Source organism: Macaca mulatta, chromosome 3 (genome assembly GCF_049350105.2).
Source record: "Macaca mulatta isolate MMU2019108-1 chromosome 3, T2T-MMU8v2.0, whole genome shotgun sequence".
Lineage (NCBI taxonomy): Eukaryota > Metazoa > Chordata > Mammalia > Primates > Cercopithecidae > Macaca > Macaca mulatta.
In genome coordinates this window covers 154,215,001-154,237,500 of record NC_133408.1, presented here as the reverse complement: position 1 = coordinate 154,237,500, position 22,500 = coordinate 154,215,001, and the positions used below count along the sequence as shown (strand labels likewise).

The 22,500-nt window shown below is 33.9% G+C and overlaps 1 protein-coding gene across 41 annotated transcripts in view; it reads right to left on the bottom strand.

Moving 5' to 3' along the window:
• The window catches only part of FOXP2 (forkhead box P2), a 591,074-nt gene that overhangs the window by 8,200 nt on the left and 560,374 nt on the right, over positions 1–22,500 (bottom strand). For 37 of the 41 annotated variants that reach the window (XM_077994469.1, XM_077994474.1, XM_077994477.1 and 34 more), the window contains 2 exons: positions 21,639–21,708; positions 20,700–20,863 (listed from right to left, as the gene is read on the bottom strand). In XM_077994469.1, the coding sequence (XP_077850595.1) occupies positions 20,700–20,863; positions 21,639–21,708 (234 nt within the window). Of the gene's footprint in view, positions 1–14,503; positions 15,404–20,699; positions 20,864–21,638; positions 21,709–22,500 lie in introns of those variants that run through there. The other 4 variants (XM_077994487.1, XM_077994488.1, XM_077994506.1 and 1 more) reach the window with 1 other exon arrangement.

Sequence of the window (22,500 nt, the reverse complement as noted above, 5' to 3'; positions counted from 1 at the left end):
TTTTAGAGAATGCTAACCTCTAAGTACTGGAAATAATTAGAATAAACTCCTAAGGTTAATATAATAGCACTTTTTTCTAATTAGGTCTCACAAATGACCTGTGAATATTCAAAACTTTCAGGCTTTAATAGCTGAGTATTTCTAAATAGATATTGAGTTACTGTCAAGACACGTACATAGATATCTAGCAGTGGTCTAGGTGACTGCCTTCAAGTCAATAAGCATTATTTTGGGCATCCCATAGTTTTAGCTACAGATGTGAGCTCTTGTGCAGGAGTGTTTTTTAATATACTCAGGACACTGAGAAGACCTCCGAGGTCCCCCTCCTCTGACACTTTCCGAATCCCCTGCTGCATTTCAACTGTTTCCTCAGCGAAAGCACTGCCATATCATATGCATCTGGTCCAATTGGGTTAACCTTTCTGGATTGGGTTTTATCTGAATAAAGAACCTTGTGGAAAAATCTTAAGTTCTTGATAAAAAGGAATAACAAGTAGGATGTATTATTTAGAAACAAGCACATAGAAGCCATGTTTGTAGTTCCAGCTACTTGGGAGGCAGAGGTGGGAGGAATGCCAGCCTGGGCAACATAGCAAGACCTTGTCTCTAAAAAATGCACATAAAGAAAAATGTTTAAAAAGAACGACTAAACAGGTATGTTCTATTGTAGTCTCAGAAAATTTTAATATGCAAGAACTTTATTTATTTCATTATGCCACTGCCCTATATAAAAATATGTCTGAACTGAGACATGGGGTTGAAACAGGATTAAACCAAAACCCTTCAGCCATTCTCAATAAACTATGATCTGACCTCCACCTACCTATGTACAACAGTATTTCTGAATAATAACTTCCATTCCAGACTCAAAACATCATCCTATAAACACTGTGCTCCGTTCCTACTCCAAGACACTTTTCATGGAGACTCAGGCTGTGTTTCCCCTTTCAGCTCTCCGTGTATACATGGAACATCCTTCTACCCTGTTCTGCCTATTCACACACATACTGTCTACCACTTAAGGATCAGATCAACTCACACTGTGTCTACTTCCTAAAGACTTTGACCTGTCCAAATTTCATTGATCTACTCTGAACCTCCAAAGCATTTTTTTTGGTCATTCTGATGCTCAAAACTACAGAATCTTTGAATCCTAAAACTGTATCTAATGTAAAGATATTGTTATTTGACTTCCCATTTTACAGATGAGTAAAGGAGTGACTGTCTAAGTGTCTGAATACAGGCACAGCAGAGACTAACACAAATGCTGGCCTCTAGAATGTTTCTTGAAACCTTGTTATTTCTGCTACCCCATATTGCTTTAATCACATGCACTGTCACTTAACTCTTTCTACTGTTAGCTACACTTTATCTTGCCAAGTAGACTGTGAACTTCACAGATTAGGAGACATTACACATAGCACCCAGTAAATACTTGTTGAGTGGATAAATTACGTGCCATGAAATCATTAAGAGTTTCATTGCACTAATTAGAAAACAGAAGGTATCTCTCTGAAATTAAGTATTCTTGGAATATTTTCCATTCAGAATTAGTGAAAAAGGTATCAGAGCTGGGAAAGCTGTAAATAAAATTTTCCCCAATGGCTACAATGTTAGGCTGCTAATTTCCTAAAATAAAGCAAACTAAAGTCAATAATTATTAATGCTCAATTATAAAAAGATCTATTTGCCATCAATATAATATCAGAGAAAGAAATAAAAAGTAGCAAGAGAAGTTTCAACATTCCAGAAAATAAAATTGCTTGAAAGTTACAGTACCTATGCCTATAAATTGGTGGAATACTTTTCAATAGAAATAAATTTTCTATTATAATTATCTCTATTTATATTAGGTTTCTCATTTTTGGTTCTCAAAGTGCTCCATGTTTTCACTTGTCAAGTTATATGCCAATTCAAAAGAAATGGAACACAATGAAGCCACATGCCTTTTGTGAGTTGCAGGATGAATAAAGAATTAGTCTCTCCTTGTGACCATCAGCAATTTCTTTCTCTTTTTGCCCCATTACAGGGTATGAGAGCCATTTAATTTATTTCTAAAAGAAAAAGTGGATATTTCTGTAGTGTTCGTTTTTCCAAATTCTTCAAGGTGCCATGTGTTACACTACCATAGGATAATTAGGTTTTCTTCTACAAAAATGCTTCTTTCCAACATAGAAACATCCCTGACAATTCAAATAAAACACAAGAATCCCTTTAAAGAAACTCTCTTCTGTGCTCACCAACTCTTCATTATGAATCCTCTTCTCATGTAGAATTATCTACAGGTTTTTAATTATAAGAATATAATTTACCATGATACATTTTATGGATTTAGTATTTTGATTAACTTCCAAGTGTGGTATAAAGTAATACTGAATAGTTTAGGCACCTCATTTATAATCTTTAGTCGTGCAGCAGTGATTAAGTGGTTAAGAATATAGTGGGCTTTGAGGATAAAATACTTGGGTTTGAAGCCTGGCTCCTTTACTTCCTAGCTATGCAACCTTGGAAAAGCTACTTAACCTCTCTGTATCGCCATTTCTTTACCCACAAAGCAAGGAAAAAAGTGACTACCTTGTACGCTCGTTGTAAGGGTTAAATTATTTTGCATATATGTAAAACACCTGGAATAGTGCCTGGATCATAAGTGATCAATAAACACTGAACACGGTCATAATATATAATAACCTTATAATCTTTTTTGGAAGAAAGTATGGTATAAATACTTAAATTAATTTTTAAACATTGTATGAGCTTCGTTAGCTCTAAAAGTATTTCAGTACCTCTTCCTAAAGTGAGATTTTTATTACTGTATCAAAAAAGTCAAGAAACAGATATATCTGCCTCACATGTCAGATGCCAGGCATTAGAGTTATTAATGACTAGTCACATTCCCTTAAAAGTATATTTAAGGCAATAAAAGAAAACAAAATAACACAACATATTGCTATAATTATTTCAAAAAATTATTTACCAACAAATTCTGGGTCACTAAAATACTAAGCCAGGTTATCTCTCAGATCACATTCAGATCAACAGAAGAAAGTAAATTTCAAAGTAGAGGAGCCATCATTGAAATGCTCTGTATATAGTGCTTCTACATTTATTCTCCTCAGTCATCCATCACAGGCCTCATCATTAGCTTGTCATTAAAATCATTAACATACATGCATTGATCCAGGCCTGCATCACATTTGCTATGCACGTTGGGGCTTATGAATTTCCGATAATATACCTATAGCTAGAAAAACCTTAAATAGATTAACTTAATATGACTAAATAATGAAAATGTAAGAGATGTAGCAATATATATAAGCCCAATTTTCCTCCAGGAAAAAACAAAATTTTCCTCCAGGAATTCCTTTATGCTGTGGATTGAGTCAAGTCCCCTGTATCTATAATGATGTAAAGAGCATCAATCTCACTTTGACAGGAAAAGCCAATAACATATTAACATTGTCATCTATTGCCAATCATTAATTTAACACAAATTTATTGAGTATCTTCTATATATAAGGCACAGTGAGGCTTTTAATATCTATCAAAGAACTTGTAGTCTAGTATAAGAAAAAACAAATTCACAAGATTGCCAGCCCTAAGTGTCCTAAGAAAAGTAGCAATTAAGTGATACAGCAGGAGTTAACAATTGGAAAACTGACCTGCCTCTAAGAAGAATGCCAATGTTCTAACAGCATTAAAACACATGTATTCTTAATATAATTCATTAAAGACAGTAAAGTAAGAACAAGTTCAGATGGAAATGAGAGAGAAATTCTTGACTATCCTGGTGATAAAATCCCCTTTCTGGATTTGAAGATCTCCTCTAGATGGTTCAGACATTCATTATGCCATTTTTCCCCAACTGATGTGAAATTTATGCACTACTTTCTTCAACTTCAAAATTTTAGATATCTTACAGAGAAAATTCAGTTCTTGCTAGAACCCTTAATAATAAGTAAAGTGGGTACTATTTTAAGCAAATAGAATTAGTTGTTTCCAGGAATAAAACAGATGCTAACATGTGAAACATAAAGGATTTAGTTTTTTTTAAACTCAGGAACAAAAACAAAGAAAAAAACTTTTTTGTCTCATTTATGAGAACTTAAAAAATAAGTAGACTCATTTATTTATTTATTTATTTTTGACACAGAGTCTCGCTCTTGTTGCCCAGGCTGGGGTGCAGTGGCACGATCTCGGCTCACTGCAACCTCCACCTTCCCGGGTTCAAGCGATTCTCCTGCCTCAGCCTCCTGGTAAATTTCTAACATAGCTTAAGGCAGGAGTGTAAGGGGTATAGTCTTTCCAGTGATTCATTTATTTACTGGGCACCTAAAATATACCAAGTACTTGAATTATTACAGATTGAAGAGTACAAACCTTTGGCATAGAAGGTCACAGATAGAAGGGACTTATGTCTACTTTGGTAGTAGTTTTTCTAAGCCTGATAAAACATCACATTCCTTTAAGTGGGCACTGAAGTAACATCAACTTCGGTTTTAACGCAAATTACCCATTTGGCAAATAATGAATATTTCTGCAAACCAGAATCCAGGAATTCATTGCAAATGCTTTCAAAATTGTTCTATCTATGAAATAGAAGACTTCAAAGTTAACTGTTCCTTTCAGTACACAACCTTTTCCTTACTCCAATAAAACTCCAATTTACGTTTCTTGATTTTACAAAGGCATAGCCAGCTCCTAATTTAATTTAATTTACACTTGGAGATTAGAAACATATTTGGAACTTCTTTAGACAACTGGAGAAAAAGAAGTATTGAGTGATGGAGAGATATAAAGTCTGTTATTATTCCCTGATAGAGGTACAAAGTCAGTAACTGAAATTGAAGTACTTCTAGGAGAATAAAAGTTACTTCTTGTTAGAAGTGAAAAAAAAAATCCAGTCAATAGACATTGTGTGTAAACCTCTGGGATAGGGGCTGCATGGACAATGGTTCCTGTTATCATCAAGTTTTCAGTCTAATAGAGGAGGTAAGACATATATATGAGTAACTTTGATGCAAGGCAGAATGTGATCGATGCCACAGTAGATAAGTATTATAAAAGGGGAGATAAATTCTGACAATTCAATCAGTGAATGCTCTATGAAGGAGAGTGGTGTAGCTTCAGGTAGGCTTTGTAATAGGTAAAAAAATTTATTATGCAGAAATGAGAGAGAGGACATTCCAAGCAGAAATAGGGAAAATGGAGAATTGTAGACATGTTATGGGAACCCTGAGAACGCATAGGGGAAGGAGGGCTGGTGATTGTGTGTGTGTGTGTGTGTGTGTGTTAGAATAGCAGAATGAGGTCAGACGATGAGAAGGCCTTGGAGTTGCATTTCATGATGTTTAAATTTAATCTCTGCTCAAAGGTTATTAATGGTTTTTGAGCAGGATAATGAAAAGGTAGAAGAGTTTCATAAAGATGAATTTACAAAATGTAGGCTTAGTGTAGGACACTGCAGGTAGAGTTTCCAAATGGGAACTTACTAAAAAAATGTAATAAGTTAATGATGGTCAGACCACTAAGGTGGTAGGATTAGAAATGGTGGAAAGAAGTGAAGAATTTATAGGTTGTGAAGTAAAATGGTTTTGCATTTACTACTTTTAAATTTACAATGTAGGCCGGGCACGGTGGTTCACACCTGTAATCCCAGCACTTTGGGAGGCCATGGATCACTTGAGGTCAGGAGTTCAAGACCAGCCTGGTCAACATGGTGAAACCCCATCTCTGCTAAAAATACAAAAATTAGCTGGGCATAGTGGCAGGTGCCTATAATCCCAGCTACATAGGAGGCTGAAGCAGGTGAACTGCTTGAGCCTGGGAGGCGGAGGTTGCAGTGAGCTGAGATAACATCACTGGACTCTATAAATTTACAATGTACATGAAATATTTCTGTTTATGCTCTACCGAGAAGATAGAAGAGCCTAAATCTGTCAAAAATACTGAAAGTTAAAAATCAATACATCTTAGCTTTTCATTACTCTCAAGCAACCTCTATGAATCTTTATATGTGTTATTTTAATTGCTCCAGGAACAATGAAAGTGAATCTCAGAAAGTTTGGATATTAGAAAGTGAAGATGAAAAGATTCTGAAAAAAAATTCCACCAGTCTTCTTTGTGATTAAGGTGGTAGTAACAGCAATGGCCACAACATTGATGTGTGGTCTCTGGACATTTTATTTATTTTTAATTTTTCATCTGTGTTCTTATAGCATTTTAAGGAAAAATATATTTTAAAACTGAATATTGAAGGAAGGGCATAAAGTGTTGTTAGTTTCTCAAGAAAAAAAAAAAGAGTCATCTATTTCCAGAGAGAAGCAGCATAAAAGAAAGCATGCAGGGCTTTTTGAAAGTGGGTAACATATACCCTTGAGGGTCTTGCTAAGCATCTCCAAATAATTGGTAAACTTTAAGCAATGTCCCTACCATATCATCAACTTGGAAATTAATGAGCTATAAGATATGGCTTTCAAACTCCTGGGCAATCTCATCTTACAGGTATCCCCATCCAGGCAGGCCGCCCGTCCTGGGGCAAAGGAGTCATTGTTCTCTGAATGAAACCCATGTTTTAGTCATCTTTGCTCATCTCCTCATGTCCTTTACATCTATCCTGTCTTTCCTTATCTCTGCTGAATACTAGGTTGAAACATTTAAGATGGCTATTTTTTAGGCCAAAAAAAAAAAAAAAAAAAGAACAGTCAAATATGAATAATTTCATAAAGTTCAAACTAAAAATTGACTTAATGTTAAGCCTAACTTAAAGTTACATCCTTCATAAAGTCTCTTCTGATTCCCTGTGTGCGTGTGCATGCTTACATCGTTGACTTCACAATTTGTTTGCAACCCCGTTCATTCTTTCACTTGGCCTCTAGCACTACCTATGTACTTATCCTTCTATTAGAGTTTTACCTCTGCAGAGACTGATCATCTGCCACAGTTTCTAGCAGAGTATGATGCACACATTGGGTGTTCAATAAATGTTTATCCAATTTAAATGAATGAAACTCATCTGTGGGTCATTCAACTTCGCAAGTCTCTACTTGAAAACACTGCAAAGTAGCAGTTGATTAGTTAAATCTCATCGTTTTACAGCCACCCTCATTAATGGCATATTCCAGAAACACAGAGGACTAAATACACTGATATATTGATAAACAAATTTGTTGCCTAAAAATATTTGTTGCTTTTGTTGTGAAATTTACAAGTACCTAAGGCACTAATGAAAGGCAGAATGTTTGCCTATACCCTAAGGCAAACGAATTATAAAGGGAAAGTTTATCCTTTTAGATTGTGGTCACACAATACATTCCCTAGAGGAACGTCAATTTTATTCATTTTCTTCTTACTCAAGACTAAGTCAAAGGTGCTATAAACTGTTCCTATTTTTCTTTAGAATAAAAAAGTACTATGAATAAAGTTCTCTTAAACTGAGATGTTCAAAATTTAAGTCAATAGATGTTAAACAGTATAATCGAATCGTATGTTTTCTCTCCTTTGCTTATTTAGGTATTACCAAATGTTAATGATTAGAGTATTTACATACTGTCATCACTTATGAGAGACTCACTGGAACAATGTAAATTCAATCAGGTCTTCTTTGAAATGTAGTGTTTATTAATTCCATGAAGTTAACAATAAAGATTTTAAGTCTTAAGGTTTTTTTTTGTTTGTTTGTTTTTTTTTTTTTTTTTTTTTTTTTTTGAGATGGATTCTAGCTCTGTCACCCAGGCTGGAGTGCATTGGCATGATCTTGGCTCACTGCAACCTCCGCCTCCAGGGTTCAAGTAATTCTCCTGCCTCAGCCTCCTGAGTAGCTGGGACTACAGGAGCGCACCACCATGCCCGGCTAATTTTTTGTATTTTTAGTAGAGATGGGATTTCACCATGTTGGCCAGGATGATCTCAATCTCCTGACCTCATTTATGACAAATGTCAACAAATGCTGTGAATAAAAACTTAAAATTTATGACTCATATCTACAATATGGGAAATTTCCAGCAATGTGATGTTAATTTTATCAAACATCTATAAAGCAAGACTAAATTTTAGACTACATTAAAATTGTTTTTATGTGGTTTACTAATTGCAGGCAGTTCCCTTACACCTTTTCTTCTTATAATTCTAGTTATTGGAGAAAATATCCAATACATTCAAATAGCATACCTTTTAAAAGTAATAACCAACTTTTTACAAAAAAATACAAGTTTAAAAAACCCTATAGATATGATTAGCCTTTTCCCTCCTAGCACACCTGAAGGTTATAACATACTTCTATAGTAATCATGGATCACTACTCTAAAAAATGTTATTCCCCAGAGAACACTCAAAAAGCTGTCCTCAGAAGCAGTGTTAGGGCTCTGATGCTTCAATTTTATTATGGAACCTGATTTTATTTCATCCAATATAGCAAACTTTATCCTGTCAAATGAACTTACACATATAGTATTTGAGAAACATATTAAATATACCGAAATGTGTGTAGGCCTTGAACCATGCATCTATTACCCACTTAATATAGACTTGTTCAAATCCTTCATTTTAAAGTGTCCTGATCCTAACTTCTACTTAATTTAATTTGGATACCTTTAACTTACATGGAATACATTAATTAGCTCCAGTTGAAAATGTTTTAGGCTGGCTGCAGTGGCTTACGCCTGTAATCCCAGCATTTTGGGAGGTCAAGGCGGTGGATCACCTGAGGTCAGGAGTTCAAGACCAGACTGGCCATCATGGAGAAACCCTGTCTCTACTAAAAATATAAAAAAAAATTAGCCGGGCCTAGTGGTGCGTGCCTGCAGTCCCAGCTACTCAGGAGGCTGAGGCAAGATAATCACCTGAACCCGGGAGGCGGAGCTTGCAGTGAGTCGAGATTGCGCCACCGCACTCCAGCCTGGGAGACAGAGCGGGACTCCGTCTCAAAAAAAAAATAATAAATAATAAATAAATAAATAAATAAATAAATAAACAAAATGTTTATAATCCTATGAATTCTTCTTTGCCTCTTATATAGTTATGTCCTAACTGTTAATTAATGACATTTAAAAATATCAAAATAGACTGAGCATTGCTACAGTCACATGTTCTCCATTGATATGCACAGATTTTGACTACTACTCAAAATAGCATCAAAAACCTTCTACATTAAAAAAATGCTGTAAAAAGACGAGATTTTCTTTTAACAATCTACAATCTTCAGTACTTGGCACAAGATGATTGAATTAATGATGATAACTCTTTGTATCTAAGCGTTCAAAATAAAACTCACGATTAGCACTTTATCAATTTCATACGTGATTGAATAAATTTTCACTCAAATTAGTTCCAATTTGCCAATGGCAAAAACCCTCATGCTTACTCTATAGCATTGCTGTTTTCAAGATGTGAAATGAATTCCAAATATAAGCACAGGATTATTTAAGACAGATTTCATTTCCTGAGCTTAACTTTTGTTTTCGTTTGTTACTTTTGAGTAGCTAACTTGTATTGACTAATACATTGGAAAATATAATCATGTCAAACAGAAGATACAAAAAAAAGTAATTTTTCTTTCAAAGACAAAGTTTCACAGGAAAACTGGTAAATCACTGATGCTCATTTAGGAAGCTTATATAAAAATGGAAATTATGGAAATTCAATTTTACTCATTTCTTTCTAGCATATATAAAGGAAAGTATATAATTATTTTTGGAATTTGATGGTAGATTCATGAAGACGACAAGTTTACTTATCTCCATTTGTGTGAAGTCAGGTTGAAATGATACACAGTTCATTTCTTAAATCTATGTAACTTTTAGGGTATATTTTGTTTTACCACTTGGGAAATGTTTTAGTTTATTTAACATATCACAGAAAAAAACTAATAATATAAGTGCCATTAAAGTTTTAAGTAGAAAAGTTCACTTTTAACAGAAATCATATTAATAGTTTTAAAAATGAGAGCTGATCTAAGAATAATATAATTCAGTGTTAGTAATTAATTATACAGTCATACATAAATTGTTTATTTCGTTCTACTTAAGATTTTATTCTTTGGAAAGGATAAACCAGGCTTTCTCCACAAAAATTTAGATTTTACATTCTAAATTTAAGTATATTTTAGAAAAGTATTTAGCTCTCTTATTTAGGACTGAATAAGAAAGATGTCCAATTAAAACTACTAGAAATGAAAAAAGATGTTCTTAACTTTTATCAGCTAAGAAATTATACAACAGAGTTATTACTTATGTAGTTCTTTATTCCAATTTCTTATCTTTCAAGATTTTCTCTTTGGTAAATTAAAGTAACATTTGACATAAAAATTCTAGTGTTAAATGAATTGATCTTTGTTTTTATTTGAATGAGTTTGCATGTAGTAGCTGCCAGTAGGACAGTACTCAGGCTATCACTTCAGTTCTACAGAAAGAATCCTCCTCCTTATCTCTTGATGAAAATGAAAATATTCCTTCTTACAGAAATGTGCAATTATGAAAAGGGGATTCAAAAACTGGAGTGAACAAATGATTCTACATTCCATATATAACTGTGTAGTTTCCTCTATCCAGGATATAAGTAGAAAATGCCCTACTAAATTTCCCACACCTTTTCTCCCTGGCTAATGATAAACATCAAAATAAATTTTAATTTTTATCATGAGCCAGGATAAAAATGTTATCCTCCTTTAGCCTATTTTCTAAAAACTGCAGCCATTTAGCATTGATGGCAAAGGAATATTATTCTCAGATAATTGTGATGAAAGTTTCTCTTCTAAGATGTATTTCCATTCTTAATGATGACAGTTTATAATTACATCTTACAACTCAAGAGATCTGATTCCACAGTGGAGTTATAAAGTTCCATTAAAAGTCAGTATCAGTCCGGCCAGGTGTGGTGGCTCACACCCGTAATCCCAGCACTTTGGGAGGTCGAGGCGGGTGGATCACCTGAGGTCAGGAGTTTGAGACCCGCCTGGTCAACATGGTGAAACCCCCTCTCTACTAAAAATACAAAAAAATTAGCTGGGTGTAGTGGCAGGTGCCTGTAATCCCAGACAGGACAATTGCTCGAACCTGTGAGGCAGGGGTTGCATTGAGCTGAGATAGCGCCAATGCACTCCAGCCTGGCTAACAAGGGTGAAACTCCATCTCAAAAAAAAAAAAAAAAAAAAAAAAAGAGTCTAGGATCAGTCCAAAGAAACAACAAAAAGGTGGGTAAAGTTCAGTGAAACATAATTTTATAAACTGCACACATATATATGTATGTTGACATTTCTCTAAAATTTCCTGCTCTTACCTTCAACATTATATTGAAATGTATTTAAATTTATGCAATATTGTTTAAAGGAACTAAATTTTACATGATTTAGGTTCACTCCCAAACGATTTCAGATAGCTTTGCTGTAGAGTCAATTTTTAAAAAACACCATGAAATTCTTTAGGATTTATCACTCTATTTGACTTTATAAAAGTGATAGTTGTGACCAAAACAGCTGTAATAAAATGAAAATATAGATGTAATTACTTTCATCATTGATAAGTACAAATATATTCTGCTCAATCTCACAAACAAATTAGTCGGTCACTGAGATACAATTGGTACCGTTCCAATTTGTGTCTCATAAATGAAAACTGTCAATAAACATTCAGCTGTGGATCTAAGGACCCTTATATTTCTAATCTGTTGGCCAGACAAATAAAGTCTAAATCACATCTTGACACTTTGCCATTAAGTCAGTCTTGCTGCTGTGCTCCAATTCTCCTTTGAATCATTAATCCAAAAATTGTATTATTGCCTTATTTGTTGGATCAAGTTTCGGTCAAAAATCAGATAGGTAACATGAGTATATGGGGTGTATGTTCCAGTTTCTCTGTAATTACATTTGTTAACTTGTATTCTGGCTCCTTGAAGATCTTGACCTCAAAGTCCTGTAGTTGAGCCCTACTGCTTTGGCAGTTCTTTTGGATAGACTGTTATCTATTTCCTATTACCAAACCGCCCTATTGGAGTTGTTACCCATCCGTTGCTGGCTCCTGGTGAAGTTGTCTCTTGGAATAGCTTTACAGAGGCTACTTTCCACCTTGACTACATATTGCCCACGTCACTAGGCCTGCCTAATTTCTGAGACTCACTGCTTTGCTGAAACTATTCCTTCACTCAAATTAAATCACAGGACTAACTCAAACTCCGGTTTTCTCCTGAGTTTTTCTTAGTTATATACTGTTAGTTCTAAAGATGAGATGGACTAAGGAGTAAAAACAATATGTACTTTTTTTTTTTTTTTTTGAGATGGAGTCTCACTCTGTCACCTTGGCTGCAGTGCAGTGGCATAATCTCAGCTAAATGCAACCTCTGCCTCCTGGGTTCAAGGATTCCCCTGCCTCAGCCTCCTGAGTAACTGGGATTATAGGCCCCCACCACTGTGCCCAACTAATTTTTGTATTTTTAGTAGAGACGGGGTTTTGCCATGTTGGCCAGGCTAGTCTTGAACTCCTGACCTCAGGTGATCTGCCCGCCTTGGCCTCCCAAAGTGCTGGGATTACAGGCAGGAGCCACTGCACCTGGCCAACAATATGTACTTTTTATTCTAAATCTAGTGCACCATGTCTTTTCTCTGACTTGCTAATTAACAAAAGGAACCTCAGATTAATGTTGCAAATATAATTTTTTTTATAGTAAGATAACATTGTGTGATCAATGATGACTTGGCCTCCTACCTTGTAAGTGTCTTGCTGATTTTACTCCATTTTGTCTTCAAAATGAAGATAATGTTGAACAAACTGAAGAATGTTAGTTTTCAGTAGTTATGTGAAATGATTTGATCATCTGTTGCTTATATAAATTATTTAATGCTATTCTAATGATAGAAACTGCCTATGGAATGTAGTAACCCTGTGTTTCTTGGTGTTGAAATATTCAAGTATAACATGTTACTTCTGTGAGTGGTAAATTTTAAATTCTGCCAGAGCAGTCAAAATGCACATAATTTTAACATATATTAAGACATAATTTCTTATCGTGTAAATTACCTTCACATAAAGGAATATTCTGAAATGACAGTTGGCTTTATGTAAGTCTCTTTATTCATTAAATGCCTCTGGTTATCAACATATATCCACTTCCCAAGCTCTATGTTGAAAGCTGAAATTAAAATACCATAGCAGTATATAAGATCTTCATTTTTTTCCCCTGGTACTAAAAGTAGGAAAAAGTTAACACTGAAGCATTATTCCTTCTTTAACAATTCAGTAATCATTCTTTGACCCTTACAGAAAGGAAATTTTTAAGGCTCAACTAGTGTTAGTGCAAATGAAGTTGTATCTTCTAACAAAGTACCTTCTTTAGATATAAAACAGAAGCAGTAAGCTACAATACTGTCAGCTAAAAGTTTTCTGACACACTTTGCCTAAATTGTGGGAATTCACACCACGGATGTCAGATATCATCTGTATAGTTCTATAAAAATCCTTCAAAACCCTATAGGAACCCACAAATTTCCACAATTGGCACGGTGGGGATATAACACTTTTTAGCTGAAGGCACTGTATCTCTGGGAGGATCTTTTTATTAAGAGGAACTGGAATGAGTTGTAAGTGCCACATATGGGGACTGGAATAATGTAAAAAAGAACAGCAGCTACTGATCCACACTTGTAGCACTTAAAAAAAAAAGATGAGATGATAAAGAGCTGGCATAATCATAAGTTCTGTACAATCACTTTGGAAAGAGATCTCAAAGCTAACTAGCAAAGTTAATCAAAAAGTTTAGAGATTAAATGAAAATGGAATTAAATCAGGACAAAAATTATAAGAGGACCAGAAATGTTAGAAAAAAAATAAAGTTGACTGAAAAATTGTTAATTAAAAAATCCATGGAAACATATGTGAGGCAAAAAAAAAGCTTTCATGTTTAGAGTTTCGCAATGCAACATAATGATCCAAAACATCAGCAAAAATAGTACAGGCTTAACAGGAATGAAAACAATGAGAAAGAGCATTCCATTTGCTCAAGTTGTCAGTCACTTTCAACTGCTTTCCTCTGAAATACAGAGCCACTCCAATTTCAAATGCTTTTGTCCACAGAGAGATCTAAGATCTGTAGGGATTTTATATAAAATATCAGCAACCAAAGAGGTAGGATCTGCAAATTCTACATGTGCCTACAAATAGCAATTTAAATTTTAAGGCAACCAAAGAGAATAGAAGGAAGAAATGTAATATTATATACTTATATTTTCATTATGTTTTGTGACAATTCACAGTTTAGATTTTCAATACTGTTTAATCCAGTGGGGGTCTAGGAGCCCCTTTTAGCTATCTATGGGGCAAAATATTATCAACAGGAGAGGCCAAAGTATAATACTGAAATGACTTAACAACTGAGGTTATGAAGAAGAGGATGTTGTAAAGATGACTGGGGTATGTGACGTACACAAAGTTCTGGAGCATGTTGAATAAGTATTTGACATGCAAATTAAAAAAAATCTTGTGATCTCTATTGCAATTCTGAAATAATACTACATTACTCCTTTTATATAACACCTCAGCCTTTTATTTTCTTATCCTAAGGGTTTGCCTTCTAAGGACACAACAAATTAATTTTCTTATCTTATATCCAACATATTAACATTCTATATAAAAGATTTTTAACTCTCAAGCTTCAAATATTTGCTTCACTAACAGGAGAAAATAATAATCACCTACAACGAATATAGAATATTTAGCAAGCAAAACTTTGAAATGACATAGAGGCTAAGAGGAGTCAGGAATGACATATAAGAAAGGATCTGAAAACTCAACAGTAGGAGACTCTAATAATCAGAAAGGGGAATGGCATGACAATGGGAGGCTTTGTGAGTAAAGCCCTCAATATAAAACCAGCTAGGGAAGAACATTTATTTTGATCTCTAGACACAACATTTGAAAATATAAAAACGGAAATCTCATTTAACATTTTGTATGAAGAAAAACAGTAAATCTGAACCAACTTATTGAGAATGAGGAGAAACAATTACTTAATACAAAAAAGAAACAACTGAGTAGAACTAAACATGGTAGGTACATCATTAAATTCCACTTCTTGCCTCAGGTTGGGAAGAAGACAGGAAATGGATTGATTGTATCAGTATGCGTTCATCTTCCAGGTCTAGTCTACGTGTTTTCTTCTCATGTCATTTGAGAAGACAGTAAGTTCAAGTTATTTCAGCTTAAACACAGCATCAATCCTAACTTTTCAAACATTTTTAGAGGTAAATGTCTGTATAAAATAGGAAGCTAGTCATTTTTAATTCATATTCTATATAACTCTGAAAAAGGAAATATTGGCATTCAGGTGCATAAGGGAACAATATTATAAATTGTAATGATACTCAGCTCAGACACTTAAAGCATTGTTTTCCTTCATTCACACCACGGATGGTTCTAGGACTCTGTGAACAGCAACAGAAAATAAATATGTTTTAAATTCAAGTACTTACTTTGAATCAACAAGTAGTTGAGTCAAAACAGTCAAAGAAGATTCAAAAAGTTATTATGTAGAATCTATACAATTTCACCTGGCTTTAACTTTTCTTACTTTTTGCTGAACTCCCCTTAAACATCAGCTGATTTATATTGCACAAATTTTGATAATTGTTTTCAATCTGCTTTCAACAATATAAATAAAATTTCACAAGGTCCGGGATGATAATCATGAATGAGGTGAAGGGGCCTCATTCTACTCCAAGTGGAAAGCCACTTTTTACTCACATAAATTGAAATGGTTATAAAATACATATTAATTAAATAATTACAACTAAAAATAAAACTTAAAAAGTATACTCTACCAATATTTAGAAAAATTTCTTAGCTCCCACATAAAAATGAACATTGTATTTACTCATCTGTTCTTCCTAAAATCTCTTTTGTTCTCCCTTCTTCAAGATTCTAGGAGAACCCCGGATTTTATACTTCTGTAAGTATTACTGTGTGAGGTCAAACCATTTCTAAGTAACTGTAATCTCCAATTTGATTCCTCATAATCAGTATCATACTTTTACTGAATGCTTACTTGACATAGTAGAATGTGCTAGGGGTTTCTTATACTATAATTTGTCTAAAACATAGTCTCTGTCCTTAAGGGACTTGTCATTAAGGTAGGGATATCTGCAAAGTGAACACAGATGTATGCATAAACACACATGCACGTGTATGTGCACACACACTCACACATGTACACAAAGTATCAGTCCAAAATAGTGGTATAAGAAGCAAGTTCTTTAGAAGTGTGGAGCAGAGTGCATGGTCCTGACGGTAAAATTCCTTGGGAAAGCCTCTTGGGAAAAAATAGGACTAGTTCTGTAAGGAAAGGTAGAATTTAGGTAAGAGAGTAGAGGGGAACCAGAAAAGGGAAAGGGCAGAAATTCAAATAGTGTGAGGGAAATAAATGCATTAATTTGGAAAAAGGCCTTTATTCAGGACACTGAATAAAGCGAAAACTGGAGTGGAAGAAAAGGGTTAAAATATGGAGTATGGAATATAAATGATAATTTGGCATCTCTTGTTCTCCACAATTTGTAAGAAGCACCAGACCATATCTATTTCACTCTTCTAATGCTTCAAAAAACATCATCTCCACCAACCTCAGGTATATACTCATATTCTACTATGTAGAATTTTACTATAATGGAATTGAATTAAAAGACTAATCAAAAAAAGCACCAGTGTTTTCTCCTGAATCTAATGATATTTAGGTTCTTAGATTCCTCAAGTAAAGTGCTGAATTCTTCATCTTCCCTTTTGAACCTGCTTCTTGGGTCCTCTATTTCTTTTTGCAGACTTTTAAAGTGGCTATGAATTTTCCCAATTTTCCTCTTTGTCCCTAGCATTCAATGGGTTGTCTTGTTCTGGTATTTCTTTTCACAGCACTTCTTATATGGATTCTTTGCTCTCCACTCCTAGTCTTGTACTTGCGTTAGATATTACATACTGCCAGAATTAATTTTCTGCTTCCAGTCTCTCCCAATTTCAGAATATCCTCCTATACATGAGTTTCATTAAGTCATGGTTCCTTCAGTACACTTTTAGATTACCCTTCCTAATGTATAGCTCTGATCATGTCAAACTCAAGCTGATAACAGTAACAAGCTGTATATTGACTGAAACAAACACCATAGCTTGATATTTAAGTTACTCAGCAGTCTGGTCCCACTTCCTATATTCTAAATTCTATATTCCCTTATGTATTCTAAATTCCTGTCAAAACTAATACTCAATGTTTTCAAGATACACATGATAAGTCCCTGATTCTGGGTTGCTGTTGTTCTATTTGGGTTGTTCATTGCCTAAAACTTCAGATAACATTTTCTTATCTCAAGAATCCTTTATCCCACTGATTCAGTAATGTGCTACCTATAATAAGTCCTTGTGTCATATTGTTTCACTTTTTATTTTTAGAGACAGATAGAGTCTCACTCTGTGGTGCAGGCTGGAGTTCCATGGCATGATCAGAGCTCACTGTAACCTCGAACTCCCTAGGCTCAAGCTATCCTCCTGACTGAGCCTCCTGAGTAGCTACGACTATATATAGACACACATCACAACCAACTAATTTTTCAAATTATTTTTGTAGATACAGGGTCTCACTATGTTGTCCAGTCTGGTCTTGAACTCCTGGCCTCAAGCAATCCTCCCACCCTGCCCTCCCAAAATGCTGGGATTACTGGCATAAGCCACTGTGCCTGGTCTCATGTTGTTTCAGTTTTATGGATCTGCTTACTTTATGAATTATAAGAGGAGAATGAAGGAGAATAAAATGGATTGTCAATGAAACTAACCACAAACTTACAGAGTGCCTTGAAACAAGTATTAAAATGCAAAATACAAAAATATTTTCATATTGTTTATAGACTCATTTTTAGTAACAGTGAGGTATTACAAGAAGTAATATAAATTGCTACCTATTTACACAGCACTATGGGAGACACAAGGAGCAATTATTATGTTCCAGGCACTCATTTCATTTGCAAGAATCTTATGAAGTAAGAAGCATTATATTATTACTTACCTCATTTTCAGCTGAGAAAGCTGAGGAAAGAAATGTTAAGTAACTTGCTCAATCCCACTTGGCTATTAACTATTGAATCTGGAATTGGAACCCTGACAATCTGGCATTACAACCTATGCTCTGATACCACTAGGCCCTACTTCCTCTTGTTTACAATTGCATCAGCATAACTGCCCCCCTCTAAAACAACAAGTAACGTGACTTCATTTCAGGAGATATAACTATGCTATGTAAATGTCTTATAAAAATTACTTCACTTCTGTTTAATTTCCAAAGTATTTTGAAATGCATTCAATTATATACAACCAAATTTTGATTGAGAGAATTAGATAAATATTTCTACCTTTGCCTAATAAAATACATAACATGGTTTAAGTACAAGCATCTTAAAACTTTATAAAGGTGAAGATAGAGAATACTGAAATATTCCATAAATATTTGACATCTGTTATGCAAAAGCTAATGACAGCAGCGGAGACAGATTTAAGAATGAATATTGACTCAATATTTTGCAAGATAATTAAAATTTTGATTATAATTGATACAATTTAGAAAAAGGGAAAATTTACACTCCTTTTAATTTTTATTTTTTCTGAAATCTATTTTCAACAAGCCAAGACAAATTTTCCTTTTATCTGTGGAAAATAAACCATAAGTATTTTTCACATGCACTAATTCATATAAGCATAAAATGTGTTATATATTAACTATGAACATTTTAACTTTATAAAGACGTAGCAGCAATATACTGGACATTATATGTATAATTTTTAGATGTTATCTAATACATACTAATATTTCTCTGAAATATTTCATTAACTTTAATAATAAAATGAAAAGTCTGAAGTAGCAATTGCCAAATGAAAAACAAAACCCATCTAACAATGCTACAATTTAGCCCAATTACTATTTCAGGTTCTAAAATATAATGTTTAATAAACTATTTCATTAATCATTTTTTTACTTTAATATTTTTAGCACCACACGATTACATTTAAAAAATAAGTCTTTACATATCCTCTATAGGTAGTTTATAACAACCACTATATACTGCCTATGAGCACAGGGAGTTGCACCAACAGCTTAAACACTTTTATTAGGAACGTCTTTTATTTCTCTGAAATAGGTCTTTTTTTTTAAAGCGGAAAACAGGATCTAACTCTTGTTTGCTCTTTAAAGTTTTATTGTTTTAGCATTTTATACAGGGAGTGAGCATTAGCATACTCAGGAGAACTGCTGAAAGTAAAAGGCCGCAAGCTACCCACTGCATGGCTGATAGGATAAAGCGGGGATATAAAAACTTTTGTCTGATTGCTCACTTTCCTTGTTTTAGAGTACTGCTACTCTCAAGAGCATATATTCATGTTCTTTCTACTTCGAGTTTTATTACTTCTTTTGTATTATTTAATACATCTAAAGACACTTCCAAAAGACAAATTTTTCCATTTTGAAGAAGTAATGGTTTGGAACCTGATAAAACACATTAATGTTCACAGTGTGTTTTTTGCAAAGGTGATAGAGTAAAAGTGCTATAAAGCAATTAGGCATATGATCTTAAAGACATTAATATGTCAAACAGAATAAAATGTTTAAAAAGACAACAAATATAATACCCTGTGAAAGGTCAAGTGAAAATGGGTACATATAAAGAGCATATTTCTCTTTCAGACCTTTTACTAGATATTGAATGGAAAAATAAAGGAAGACAATATAAAAATGAGAGAAAGGACTAATCTAACCTCAGTAACTTGTAATTAGAAGTATGTGACGTTTAATTCTAGGAAGTACAGACATAAGTTGCAACTCAACCTGACAGCTAAATGGTGCACACCCTTCATTATTCAGATTCAAATTTTTTTTCCTCTGAATTCTCAGTTCTACCAGGGTCAATACATTTTAGTAAACAAGACACTAATATGCTTGACACTACTGAACAAAGCCAGGCATTTTTTAAAGTGTCATACACATTTCTGAAATCCACAATACATCAATTTTTAATACTTCTACTCTCTCAGCTCCATTAAAAAGATGGTAGGGGAAAGATTTTAGAGTAATTAATGATATAGTTAGCTGCTAAATATTAATAGGAATCATAGTCTTGCATAAAATATAACATATAAACCTTGCCAATACAGACGCACCAGTAATTAAAGTTGAATATATAATTACACTGATTTATAAGACAGGCAAAAAGTTACACTTTACTAGCTTCTATGTAAACTGTGGGTAACAGTTAAACTTTCCATTTTACGGTTTATAAAAATGGGCAATATCTTGACTACAGTTCATAAATAGTTTAGAGACCTGTAATAGTAGTAAAAATTATAACAACTTATTCCATCATGAATATTCTTATTGCACCATACAAACCAAACTGTGATAACGACCCATAAGATGTAGATTCATCTTAGACACTGCTTTACGCCCAAGAGAACGTTAGTAGTACTAAGAATCTGTAGAGGACTGCTGGAACAATAATTACAGGGTATTTGAGATAATCTAAAAAAGTATTAAAACCGATTTTGATCAACTTTGTCATATTATGAACATGGTATAATTTAACTCCACTTAAATTTGTATTTTTAACTGATACAACAGTAAAAACTTCAGAAAAAATACTAAATTTAAGAAGCATATTAATATAGATTCTTCCCTTTAGAGAGTCTGTTAACCACACTCACATGTGCGGCTGAGGCGAGCAGCCCGGACTACTGTTTCCGTTGCTGTCAATGTGATCCAGAGAACCATTGAGGTCTTCGTGGACAGCCTGCAGTAGGCCACTGGATGCATTATTGATCAGTCCAGGATTACTTAGCAAAGGTAAACTGCTCTCTGCCAAGGCAGCCTAGTGAAATGAAGAGTGTGTAAAACAACTTTCAAAATGGCATTTAAAATAATTTTAAAAACATGTATCTTCTTTTAATGGGTTCAAATAATGAAACAGATATTTCAGAAGGATTAAAAGAAAATTTATTGAAAAAAAAATTCCTAACTGGCTACTTGTGGCAGAGATGCAAGGAAATTAAGTGTGATGCAAACATACAAACAACAGTCCTTGCAGCAAACTTTCTCACTCATGTTTCAACCTTTGGCATAATGAAATGTTAAATCCACACATGTAATGAAATACTCCAGTTTAATAGAAGCAGTTGCTCTGCTTTTTTAAAAATGACCAGAACTTAACTCAAAATAAAGAAGTCCTGACATTTGCCTCCTCTGCATAAAAATTATATATTATAATTAAACTTTAAAGTTTTTGCCACAAGCACCATGTTCCCCAACACTATGATGTGAAATCATTTATGACAGCCTGGATAAATATTAATGCATAGCCACATGCATTTGCAAAAGCTTCTATCAATCTAGCATTTGCAGAAAAACCGAATGTTCCAGATTTTGCCACAGGGTGTCCTTCTTGCTTCTTCACATCAAAAGTAGCTTGAATTAGAACCATTGCTGTCTATAGTACTAGGTACTACAACTTGGATGATAAACCAACTATTAAGAACAATCACAATGTCACCTAAATACAAAGACATGCCAAAAAAAAAAAAAAAAAAAAAAAAAGCCCCAAACATTCAAATACAACAAAACTGGAAAAGTACATTTAATGATATTACCTGCAAACTGGCATTAAGAGCTGCTCCATAGCCTAAACTGGTAGGTATATTTTTTACTAAGGTTGGACTTCTGGAAAAAAAAAAAAGATGATTTATATGTCAAAATATAAAATATGTGGATATCAAAAGTTTCAGCTATAAAGGTATGTTCTGGCTTGTCTCACACTAATAGTCCATACTGGATGTATCTAAGGCCACAAAAATAAGGTAATAGAGTTCAAATATATAACTCTTTACATAATACAGATTAACTTGATCCAGGAATATAAGAAATGAAACTTTAGACTATGGTGTGCAGGCAAAGTGAGACATGACCTTGAGGATCTTTAAACCTGTTTCTAGCTGTGTGAAGGTTTCATTTGCAAGAAGAACAACATTCATATAAAAATTTTAAAATGTAAATATACAACACAATTACCAATTTGATGCAATCAGGAAATAATTAATGGTTAATTTCTAGAACACCATGAATTAACATAACAAATTACCATAGTTAATTAAATGACAACATAATAGATTAACTATTTCTTGAATGCAGAAATTAGCACATACTTGACTACAGAAATCAAAACTCAAGGGCCAATAGTAGATAAAATACATTAAAGTCATCTCTTCATAGTAGGCAGGAGAAGTTTGCGGGAGTAAGTAAATTCTACATGGAGTTAATTAAGCACAAAATGTGTTTTATTATATTTCAGACTTAAGTTTGGCAGTCTTGTTCTCTATAAAACAAACAAAATTCAAACTTCCCAGCCAGTAATTTTCTCATACTAGGATATCTTGGTCATCTTAACAGCACTGTATAGAAAACCATCACAGTTGGAGTAAAAGCAAGGTAGGTCCAAATGATAAAGTTTGTCTT